The sequence below is a fragment of the Cricetulus griseus genome (assembly GCF_003668045.3).
Source record: "Cricetulus griseus strain 17A/GY chromosome 1 unlocalized genomic scaffold, alternate assembly CriGri-PICRH-1.0 chr1_1, whole genome shotgun sequence".
Classification (NCBI taxonomy): Eukaryota; Metazoa; Chordata; class Mammalia; order Rodentia; family Cricetidae; genus Cricetulus; species Cricetulus griseus.
Genome location: NW_023276807.1, coordinates 207,731,232 through 207,743,814, shown reverse-complemented (window position 1 = coordinate 207,743,814; position 12,583 = coordinate 207,731,232). Strand labels below are relative to the sequence as shown.

General features: G+C 39.0%; 1 protein-coding gene and 1 pseudogene across 1 annotated transcript; one reads left to right on the top strand and one right to left on the bottom strand.

Annotated features, from left to right (window-relative positions):
- The window catches only part of LOC103164169, a 44,883-nt pseudogene that overhangs the window by 1,548 nt on the left and 30,752 nt on the right, over positions 1 to 12,583 (top strand).
- LOC100753737 (olfactory receptor 7E24) lies at positions 4,479 to 6,172 on the bottom strand. Its single transcript, XM_027386674.1, has 2 exons — positions 6,123 to 6,172; positions 4,479 to 5,430 (listed from the first exon to the last, which is right to left on the bottom strand). The coding sequence occupies exons 1-2, from the start codon at positions 6,170 to 6,172 to the stop codon at positions 4,479 to 4,481; spliced, it is 1,002 nt and encodes a 333-aa protein (XP_027242475.1).

Here is a 12,583-nt window from a genome sequence, read left to right as displayed (position 1 = left end):
AGAGAGATCATAAGTCCTAGATAGGGAACAAGAGAACTCAGGACAGAGGATTTTTTTAATGTCCAAATCAAAGATCATTAGAATTTCTTGATGGGCTCAAAAGAGTATCCATCCATTACACCCACCCACACTTCTTTTTTTCTTCTCCAAGAATAGACCTGTGAATATTGAACCCAGGACACTTTCAGGCACTTTGACAGATGGGTGGGGAGGAAACTAGCATCCAAATGTAAGATTCCTCCAAGCCTCCTAGAGAGGAAAAAAAGGCAGAAATTTAACTATCATTTAATTTTTAGCTTCGAACAATAGTGACCCTGTCTCTCTGGGCTCCTATTAGGCACTTCAGTGCTGAATTGATACAAGGCTGTGTTATCTTATATCTGGATATTTTTTCCTTATCAAGAAGAAAAATCATAAACAAGAAATGATTGCTTAAATATCATCTTGTACAGATTTTTCAGCATCTAGTGAGATGATCACATGGTTTTACTTTTTCAGTTTGTTTATACGGTGGATTACATTGATGGATTTCCTTATGTTGAATCATCCCTGCATCTCTGGGATTAAGCCTACTTGATCATGGGGAATGATTTTTCTGATGTGTTCTTGGATTTGATTTGCCAGTATTTTATTGAGTATTTTTGCATCAATATTTATGAGAGATATTGGTCTGTAAGTTCTCTTAGTTGTATCTCTGTGTGGCTTGGGAATCAAAGTAATTGTAGCCTTGTAGAAAGAGTTTGGCAATGACCCTTCTGCTTCTATTGTGTGGAACAGTTTGAGGAGTATTGGTATTAGCTGTTCTTTGAATTTCTGGTAGAATTCTGCACTGAAACCATCTGTCCCTGGGCTTTTTTGTTGGGAGATTTTTGATGACTGCTTCTACTTCATTAGGGGTTATAGGTGTATTTAAATTGCATATCTGTTCTTGATTTAATTTGGCAAGTGATATCTATCCAGAAAATTGTCCATTTCCTTTAGATTTTCCAATTTTGTGGAGTACTGGTTTTCAAAGTATGACCTGATGATTCTCTGGAATTCCTCAGTGTCTGTTGTTATATCCCCTTTTTCATTTCTGATTTTGTTAATTTGCATGTTCTCTCTCTGCCTATTGGTTAGTTTGAAATAAGGTTTGTATATCTTGTTGATTTTCTCAAATAACCAATTCTTTGTTTCATTTATTCTTAGTATTGTTTTCTTTGTTTCTGCTTTGTTTATTTCAGGCCTTAATTTGATTATTTCCTGGCATCTACCCCTCCTGGGTGAGTTTGCTTCTTTTTGTTCTAGACCTTTCAGTTGTGATGTTAATTCTCTAGTGTGACTATTTGCCAGTTTCTTCATGTGAGCATTTAGTGCTATGAACTTCCTCTTAGCACTGTTTTCAGAATGCCCCATAAGTTTGGGTATGCTGTGCCTTCATTTTCATTGAATACTAGGAATTCTAGGTATTTTTATTGGAAAATCATTTACCAACCTTTTACTCAGAGGTAATGCCTGTCTTTGAAGTTGAGGTGTGTTTTTTGTATACAGCAGAGGATGAATCCTGTTTTCTTATCCACTCTGTTAGCTTGGGTCTTTTTATAGGTGAGTTGAGTCCATTGGTATTAAAGGATATTAATGGCCAGTGATTGTTAATTGCTGTTATTTTTGTTTTGGGTGGTGGTGGTGGTAATGGTGGTGATGGTGGTAGTTGTGGTGACAGTAGTGTGTGTGTGTGTGTGTGTGTGTGTGTGTGTGTGTGTGTGTGTGTGTGTGTGTGTATGTGTTTTCCTTCTTTGGGATTTGCCTGTATTTTCCTGGATGCTGATAACTTCCTTGGGTTGGGTTGGAATTTTCCTGTAGCATTTCTGTAGGGCTGAGTTTGCAGATAGGTATTATGGACAGGTATCTCTCCTGTTCCCATAAATCCTTCTTTGCCCATAGCTCTTGGCCTAAGTATGAAGCCTACTTGGGTTTTCCTCTTCCACATTTACATGTCTATTCATGAATTACTTTTTCAGGTCATTTTCAGGCAGCCTGGGTGGCAAGCCTGGTTCTCTGACATTTCTAAAACACAATCTCAGCAGACTGACCCCTTTCAATTGGCTCCTGTGCATAGATTTTTAGGTGTTGATTACATTCATATTGTAAGTGCTAATGGATGAATTTTTGTCAGAACCATCAACTGCCCAATAATGACATGGGGAATTATTATTAAATGTGAAAGTTTGGCCTTAGCTTAGGCTTGTTTCTCATAACTCATAAATTAACCCATTTAACCCATAAATTATCTACATTCTTCCACAAGCTCATAATCTCGTCTGCATTTTGCCAATCCTGCCTTCTCTGTGGCTGGCTGGCTCCTGCTCCTTCTCCTCCTCCTCCCTCTTCCCAGAGCACTCTGTCCATAGAAATCCCACCTAGCCTCTTCCTGACTAGCTAAAGGCCATTACACCAATGACAGTGACACATATCCACACTGTGTAAAATAACATTCCACAAGGGGTTGTTCAACAATGTGCACTATTCATCCCTGAAAAAATTTGCATCTCTCCAACTTCAATTATTTGTGCCCTTTTAAAACTACATGTCTCATGGGGGTGGGCCTAGGCCCTATCCCAAAGGATATGATAGACTCTGATGACCCCCTATGGAAGGCCTTACCCTCCCTGGGGAGCAGAAAGGATATATGACAAGTAGGGTTTTAGTTGGTGGGGGTGGTAGGGGAGGAGAGGAGGGAGTGGGAACTGGGATTGATATGTAAAACAATCTTGTTTCTAATTCAAACAAAAAACAAATTACATGTCTTGGTTAGGGTTTTCTATTGCTATGGAGAAACACAATAAACATGGCAACTCTTTTTTTATTATTTAGAGAATCCTTTATTAGTTTTTGTAATCAAACTAATATCAAACTTAGATAAGACCTTACATATTTAATACACTGTGTTACCCCTGAACAAATGGAAAAAAATTAAGTTCAACATTTCTAGACCAATATGACTGTTAATTTCTGTACAATGCCAACTCAACATGGCAAACTGGGATACTTTTTTCCAAAGTTGACAGCACAGATAAAGTTTCCAAAAATTCAAATTATATATATATATATATATATATAATATATATATATCAATAATAGCAGTATGTTATGCATCAATAGCAGCAACAGCTTTTCCAGGTTCTGCAGTCATTTGAACAAAATTGTAGAGACTTCCAGCACACTCCATTTATAGCAACCACAAAAAAAAAAAAGTAAAAAACAAAATCCCAGAAAACAGCACAGTTCTGTTACTCTTGTGGTACCTGGCACATTTTTTTTTCTAAATTAGCTTCTCAATCATCATCTGGAAAGAAACCATTCTGAGCAACATCTTTAAAACATGGCAACTCTTATAAAGAAAACATTCATTTGTAGTGACTTGCTTACAGTTTTAGAGGTCTAGCCCATTATGATGTTGCAAACAACAGGAAGTCACCTGGCTGTCACACTGAGGAAAGCTTGAAGAAAAGAAACCTCAAAGGCTTCCCCCACAGTAACACATTTCCTCCAACAAGACCACACCTCCCAGTAATGACATTTCCTTTGGGACAATTTCTTTCAAACCACCACATTCCACTTCATGGCTCCCAAAAGCTTATATCCATATCATAATTCAAAAATGCTTTCAGTCAAACCTCAAAAGTCTCCCTAGTCTATAACAGCTTCAAACTTGTGCCAAAGTCCAAAGTCTCTTCTGAGATTCATGGTAATCCCTTAACTGTAATCCCCTGTAAAACTCGAAATCAAAAAGCAGGTTACACAATTCAAACATGTCATGGCAGAGGATATACATTACCAGTCCAAAACATAGGAAAGGGAGCACAGTGAGGAAATACTGGACCAAAGCAAGACAAAAACCAGTCGGACAAACTCCAAACTTTGCATGTCCACATCTGATATCGATACACTCTTAAAATTCCTCCAAACAAACACATGGTCCAGCATATCACAGCAGTACCCCAGTCTCTGGTACCAATTTCTCTCATTGTTAGTGTTTTTCTGGTGATATGAAGAGATATCATGACCATGAAAATTCCTATAAAGAAAACACTTAATTGGGTGTATCACAGTTTCAGAGGTTCAGATCGCTATCATCATGACTGGGCACATGACTGCGTGCAGGTAGATGTGGTGCTGAAGCTGAGGGAGCTACATCTTGCAGGCTATAGGAAGTCGACTGGCTGACACACTGAGGAAGCTTGAGCAAAAGAGACCTCAAAGACCTCACCCACAGTGACACACTTCCTCCAATAGACACACCTCCTAATAGTGCATTCCCTTTGGGGGCCATTTTCTTCCAAACCACCACAGTTTCCATCCAACATATGTGCAACCCTAGTGAACACCATACATCCTGCAATATTGTGAAATGGTGATAATGTGAGATATTAACTGGGATTTACATGTACAGATAATATATAGATATATGAATATAAATGCACAAAGAATCTCAATGACTAGAACACTCTGCTAAGAATCTTCCTTAAGGCAATTTTAATGTCCTTGTTCCTCAGGCTATAGATGAAAGGATTCAACATAGGTGTGACCACAGTGTACATCACTGAGGCCACTGCATTATTTCTTGGAGAATGTGACAGAGAGGAGCTGAAGTACACCCCTAGAGAAGTTCCATAAAACAGGCAAACAATGGACAAATGAGACCCACAGGTGGAGAAGGTTTTCTGCTTCCCACTTGATGATGGTGATCGCATGATGGAGGAAACTATTTTATAGTAAGAGAAAATGATTCCTGAAATAGGAAGTAACCCCAAAAGTGCACCTGTACAGTATCTGACTATATTATTGATGAATGTCTCAAAACAGGCAAGTTTAAGTAGTTCAGAAGGGTCACAGAAGAAGTTTGAAATTTCAAAAATATCCTTACAGTTGGAAAAATTTAATACTGCCACTTCGTGCATCAGTAAGTCTACAAAGCTAAGAAGGAAACACCCTAGAAGTAAGACACAACAGCGACTGGGATTCATAATGACCTGATAATACAGAGGGTGACAGATGGCCACAAACCTGTCATATGCCATCACAGCCAAAAGCATGTCGTCCATGCAACCAAAAATTACAAACAGTGACATCTGTGTCAGGCAGCCCACATAGGAGATGACTGGGCAGTGAGTCTGGATGTCCACAATCACCCTTGGAACAGTGGTCGAGATGTAACCAATATCAACCATGGACAGGTTGGAGAGGAAGAAGTACATGGGTGTGTGGAGATGGGAGTCAGAGCTTACTGTCAGGATGATGAGCAGGTTTCCAAACAGGGCCAAGATGTACATGGACAAGAATAGGCCAAAGAGAACAGGCTGTAGGTCTGGATCTTCTGAGAATAGAATGAAGTGGAATTCTGGCACAGATGTTGCATTTTGCCTGTTTTTATATCTTGAACATCTTTTGGAGGAAACCAGAAATGTTGTTAACAATGGTACCAGCATGTAGACCCTCTTACGATTTGAGTTAAGTAAGTGCACATATTATTTTCTCAAGCTTATTGTGACATCATTAATAATTATTCAGTTGTGGTAATTGTCATATTCTAAATAGTGTTTTGTTCATACATCATGTGTTACCTGTTATGAGAGCCATATTGAGCACAGTAATCTAGATGATTTGAGGCTAGAATTACTGTTGATAGTAGTTTATTGTGGCCTATAGACACAATAAAATAAAGCAAATACCTTTAAGACAAAATTGGTATTTTGTACAAGACTTACTTTAGGAAAACAGTCACTCAAATAAAACAAAACCTTGAAGCACTTAAACATATGTCTTTTATTACAATAATGTGGAACAAATTTATTTTTCTTACAATATTTCTGACAGTGTGAAGTCCAAGTCTCTAAATAAAAATTTGTGATTCCTAAACAGAAAGTTATTTCCATTGTACAGTGTCTTCTATAGGTAATTTTTTTCTTTGCCTTAAAAATATTTCACCGCTGGGCGTTGGTGGCGCATGCCTTTAATCCCAGCACTTGGGAGGCAGAGGCAGGTGGATCTCTGTGAGTTCGAGGCTAGTCTGGTCTCCAGAGTGAGCGCCAGGATAGGCTCCAAAGCTACACAGAGAAACCCTGTCTCAATAAACAAAAAAGAAGAAGAAAAGAAAAGATGAGAAATGATCAGGAACTACATATACAAGCATAACCAACAGAATGCAAGAGATGGAAGAGAGAATCTCAGGCATTGAAGATACGGTAGGAGAAATAGATATATCAACCAAAGAAAATCTTAAGTCCAAGTAATCCCTAACACAAAATATTCAGTATATATGGGATACCATGAAAACACCAAACCTAAGGATAACAGGTATACAAAGAGGTGAAGAAACCCACTTCAAAGGTACAGAAAAATCATAGAAGAAAAACTATCCCAACCTAAAGAAAGACATGCCTATGAAAATACAAGCTTACAGAACACCAAATAGAGTGGACCACACACATACAAAAAACAAAAAAAAATAGTCCCCTTGCCACGAAATAATCAAAACAACAAACATAAAGAATGAAGAAAGAATATTAAGTAAGAGCAGCAAAGGGAAAAAAGACCAAGTAAAATATAAAGGCAAACCTATCAGGATTACACCTGACTTCTCCATGGAAACTCTGAAAACCAGAAGGTCTACCAACACTAAGAGACCACGGATGCCACCCCAGACTACTATACCCAGCAAAGCTTTCAATCACGATAGAGGGAGAAAACAAAATATTCCATGACAAAACCAGATATAAACAATACATAGCCACTTATCCAGCTCTGCAGAAAGTTGGAGGAAAACTCCAACCCAAGGAAATTAACTACAGTCACAAAAGCATAGGCAATAGATAATCCTACCTTACAAATAGCCAAAAGAAAAAAGGGGTGGAAATCCAAACACAATTCAAGCACCACCAACAAATCAAAAACAACAAGAATGAACAATCAATGGTCATTAATATCCCTCAATATAAATGGTCTTAACTCAAATATAAAAAGACACAAGCTAACAGAATGGATAAGAAGAGTACTTACTACTCAGTGGGGAAAAAAAACAAAACAATGGAATCTTGAAATTCGCAGGCAAATGGATGGAACTAGAAGAAACCATTCTGAGCGAGGTAACACAGTCACAAAAAGACAAGCAGGGTATTTACTCACTCATATATGGATTTTATACATGGAGCAAAGGAGTGCTAGCCTACAATACACAGAGAATACAATTGCCAGAGAAGCTAGGAAACAAGGAGGACCCTAAGAGAAACATACATGGTCCCCAAGAGAAGGGGAACGGGACGAGATCTCCTGAGCTAATTGGGAGCATGGGGGAGGGGAGAGGGAGTTAGGAGAAAGGGTAGAGGAGAAGAGGTGAGAGGAGGACATGAGGGAGCAGGAAGGTTGAGTTGGGAGATGAATAGAGGAGAGCAAGAAAAGAGATACCATAATAGAAGGAGCCATTATAGGTTTAAAGAGAAATCTGGTGTTAGGGAACTGCTCAGAGATCTACAAGGATGATCCCAAGTAGCAATCTAAACAATAGTGAAGAGGCTACCTTAAATTCCCTTCTCTGATAATGAGATTGATGACTACCTTATATGCCATCCTAGAGCCTTCATCCAGTAGCTGATGGAAGCAGAAGCAGACACCCACATCTAAACACTGAGCTGAACACTGGAACCCAGTTGCAGAGAGGAAGGAGTGATGAGCAAAGGGGACAAGACCAGGCTGGAGAGACCCACAGAAACACCTGACCTGAACAAGGGAGAGCTCATGGACCCCAGACTGATAGCTGGGAAACCATCATAGGAGTGTCCCAGACCCCCTGAATGTGGATGTCAGTTTGGAGGTCTGAGCAATCTATGGGGATTCTTCTAGTGGATTAGTATTTATCCCAAGTACATGTATGGACTTTGGGAGCCCACTCCACATAGAGGGATACTCTCTCAGCCGAGACACATGGGAAAGGGTGTAGGCCCTGCTCCAAATGATACAACAGACTTTGAGGATCCCCCAGGGAAGGTTTCACTATCACTGGGGAGCAGAAATGGGATGGGATAGGGGTCCAGTGGGGGGCAGGGTAGGAGAGGAGGCAGAGGGACCTGGGATTGACATATAAAACAAGATTGTTTTTAATATAAATTTTTAAAAATCAGAAAAAAACATAATTTTCCTGTGTCTAATTAATGCCACTGATTTTCTGAAGTGCAGCCAGCTTGACCCAGAGCCCTAGTTTCAGTCCCCTCCTTCTCAGACAGTAAAGTGATTAGAATGTGAGTCAGGCCTGGTGCATACATGCCCATGTTCTTACTTCAGCTACAGAGGAAACGTCAGGTCCACTTTTAGGTCAGACCTCACTGAATTGATTAAAATGTAAAAACTTTGAAAGAGAGAAAATATTAGTGATGCAAAAGCATGTGCAAAATTCTAATGGATCCTAATACCCCTTTTCTGTTTTACACTATAAACCATTGGAATTTTGATATTATCACATCTAAATATCACCCACTGTACATAATGATTTTCCTCCAAAGGCATCCTCCTAATGTGTGTCATTAAAATTAGTGGAATCTACCTAGTTACACTTCTTCCAAGATAATGCAACATGGGAAGCATTCGCATGTTAACTGTATTTCTATTTGTCTCCAATGGTGAAGACAGTGACCTTCTGGGAATCAGTGAATTAAGAGAACATTTATGACTCTTTCCATAGCCACATGCTCATACAACACACAGGATAACAACCCATCTCCTTTGGGAAAAATGATAAAAGTTGCACTGTATTTATTTTTCCCAATGAAAAATCCTATGAATACTATGAAAATGTGAGTTTATTAGGGAGCATTCCCAAAGGGCACTGGGCCATAGAATTATTTGAAACTCTAAAGTGTGTCTTCACACAATTCACAAAACTGGCTTTCCATTTCTTTTCATACCTGTACATTTTTTATCTTCAGGTGAGAATATGTGCAACAATTTTTGACAATCCAATAGTACAGGTATTTAATTCCATTAAATAACTCAAAAGGTCCATGAAATTGATTTAAATACAAAAAGTTGATCTTACATCAATCTCTAGTTCACATTCCTGAATGAATGAAAATGTAAAGGAAACTAAATACATGGAAGTCAGGGTTCTGAGAGGAGAAAGGGTCTACTTAATGTTTAAAACATATATTGTTCATTCCACATCTGTGGCAATGACTCTTTAGGCCCTACGAAACAAAAAATGAAGTTATAGGTAGTAAGTTATATCAATATACAAAAAAATACTTACATAAGGAGGAATATACACAGAAAAAATTTTACTAAGACTTGGTCATATGATAGTGTGTCTCAGAATTGTTAATAACATGTCCTAATTCACCTAAATAAATAGCAGAAACAAAATAATTCAAAATAAATGTGTCATTCTTTGATTCTGTAGTGTTTTGTTTTGGTTTCCTTAGCTTTTTATTTTGTTTTTTATTTCAAATAATATAGGAACAAAATCTCTCCCTACTATTTTACCTCTTCAAACTCCCTATATGACTGTAACTCACCCCACTATACTTCACATTCATAGCTTCTGTGTCTATTCATTATTTCATGCATATATGTATATCTTCACTTACTAATCATATAGTGTTAAGAAAATATTCAGAAGTCTTAACAGCTTGTATTTTTTTTTTTTTGGCTTTTTGAGACAGGGTTTCTCTGCGGCTTTGGAGGCTGTCCTGGAACTAGTTCTTGTAGACCAGGCTGGTCTCAAACTCACAGATACCCACCTGCCTCTGTCTCCTGAGTGCTGGGATTAAAGGCATGCGCCACCACTTCCCGGCTCAACATGTATCTTTTTAAGCTCTCATGTTTTCAAACTACAGATGATATAGGGACCTGAGCTCATTTCTTCATTAAAAACTTGGTGGCTGAGCCTCAGAATGATGAAGGTTGCTGGCAGCAGCAAAGATATCCAGAAAAACAGAACAGTCTTTGTAGATCAGTAAACCCATGGTGAGGCCAAAAATCCTGCAGGGAACTTTATAAGACCATGTCTCAAAGTACAAAGAAGATAATTTGGACCAAGTGAGCTAGAACAGCCTGAGTTGAATTATTGTTTCAATGTTCTCCAACTGTTCCAAATACACCTCAGATACAATACCTGCAATTCACACAGCAGAGATAAACATTCTGTTATAAAAGATCTGGAAGCCAGGAGGGAAAAAGGACATGAGCCATTTAAAAAATAAATAAATAAAGCATTATGCAATGGCTGTTTACTGAACAGATCATTTTGTGTTTTGATCAGGCAAAGTAACTCAGACAAAACTTCACTCCTTTCTACCTGACCACCTAGTACATGTTACATAGGAATACTGTCTTCAGCTTTCACCTTCTATAAAATAATGAAGAAGCTTATAATTTTGGGATTTGGAAGAACTATTCAGATGAAGCAAGATCCATAAAATATATCTTCCAACCAGGGAAGACCTTAGTCTCACACACACCTCCTAGCTTTCTTCAAAAGTATAGTTACTGAATTGCTCTCACCAGCATAGCCATAGTACTTTATATTGATTATAAAATAATATAGGTGGGCATATTTTCTACTCTCATTAGTCACAGGAGTGTGGGGACAAAACACTGGTGATAGTTCAATGAGAATTAGAGGACTGCTATCACAACAATAAAATCCCATTGGAAAGGCTCAAATTTTTATTACAGTTATTACACCATCATGATGCCCAGATTATCATAGGAAGAAATCCTAATTCTTGTGCTCTCTTCTTCATCCTCAATTCCCTCAGAACTTACATGAATAAACTGTGGGCCTGTGTGGACATGATGAAGGGCTGTGGGTGTGACAAACCTCCCTTGCTTGTTGGCTGGTGAAGGCTCAAGCTCACTCTTGAATCCTGAAGTGAATATAATAGAAGAGCTTCCTGATGCAGAACACTGTAGGAAGAGCAAACAGGGTTATATAGTCCTCAATTACGGAGATCAAGCTGATGACCTACAGGGACGGGCTAACTAATGATTCTTACATAACCTTAGAAACTCAATGCACAGAGCTGGTGATTACTCATACTGGTCCCCAATATTGCAATCTCTAAGGAATTCCTAGGGTTAATGGAGGAAGCAGGAGAGATGTTGGATGTTCTCAAGAGGTTAGCTATGAGGTTTTTGTTGACATCCTAAATTTTACATATCCTGATTTATTTCAGTTTAGAATCTCTTTAGTAATTCTTTTAAATTATTATTAAGTTCTACTGAATGTTCTCCTCTGTTCTGCAGAAGCCTGTTACTTTTCTGCATGGCAATCCAAAGGCCAGAAATTCATCATGTCTGTTCTCAAGATTTGTGCCAGAGAGATTGATTGTTGACTCTCAGGGAAGTCCCATTGTTGAGGTTGATCTCTGCACCTCAAAAGGTCTCTTCCAACCCGCTGTGCCCAGTAGTGCCTCCACTGACACATATAAGGCCCTAGAACTCTGTGACAATGACAAGATGTGCTCCTCATGAATTGGTATCGAACATTGTTGAGCATATCAAAAATCTATGTCACCTGTCCTGGGTAGAAAGCAACTCAATGTCATGGAACAAGAGAAGATCAGCAAACAGATCATCAAGATGGATGGCACTGAGAATAAATCTAAATTTGGTACAAATGCCATACAGGAAGTGTTCCCGGCTGTCTGAAAAGCTAGTGTTGTGGAAAAAGTGGTGTCCCTGTACCCTCACATTGCTGAATTGGCTGGCAACCCAGAAATCATCCCATGGGTCCCACCTTCAATATGATCAGCAGTGGTTCTCATGCTGGCAATGATCTGGCCATGCAAGAGTTCGTGATCCTGCCTACAGGGCGTCCAGTTTTGGGGAAGTCATGCCCATTGGAGCAAAGGTTTACCACAACCTGAAGAACAAAACCATGTCTCCATTCTTCTTTTTAATTTTTATTTTTTATTAATTTAAATTTACATTCCAATCCCAGCCCCCCCCCAAAACCTCCCATATGCTCCTCAGGAGAGAAGTCTACTAAGTCTGTCACATCATCTCATTGAGGCAAGACCAAGGCACCTCTCCACCTCCCACACCCCCTGTGTCTAGGCTGGGCATGGTATCTCTCCATATAGAATGGGCTCCACTAAGTCAGTTTGTGCATTAGTGTTAGATCTTGGACCACTGCCAGTGATCTCATATAGTGCCCAGTCACACCATTATCACCTATAATAAGGGAGTCTAGATAAGTCTTTTGCTAGTTCCCCGTTTGTCTGACCAGTCAGTGATCTCTCACTAGCTTGGGTCACTTAATTCTGTGGTTTCCTGAAATGTGAGGATGTAATTATATCACTAGACCCAAGTTAAATTACAAATGGGTGTTTATTGAGGAACAATTACACAGAAAAATACAAAGAATTGCTGGAGCATTTCCCTGCTCTTCCTGTCAGATCCACTGACCCACCAGAAAGAGCACATAAAGGAAAGCCATGCCTCAAGGTCCTCTCTTTCTGCCTCTATCTGCCTGAAGCCTCAACCAAAGGGGTGTGGCCACTATTACAGGTCCACACATACAATTCCCCTTTCACTCTAAAGAAGAAGGTAT

What these genes read in the sequence shown, in the direction of transcription:
- LOC100753737 (XM_027386674.1), bottom strand. Translation starts at nt 6,172, where the DNA reads ATGCTTGTATATGTAGTTCCTGATCATTTCTCATCTTTTCTTTTCTTC. An exon ending in TCATCTTTTCTTTTCTTCTT is followed by an intron (nt 5,431 to 6,122) that starts CTTTTTTGTTTA and finishes TCTGGTTTCCTC; the next exon opens with CAAAAGATGTTCAAGATATA.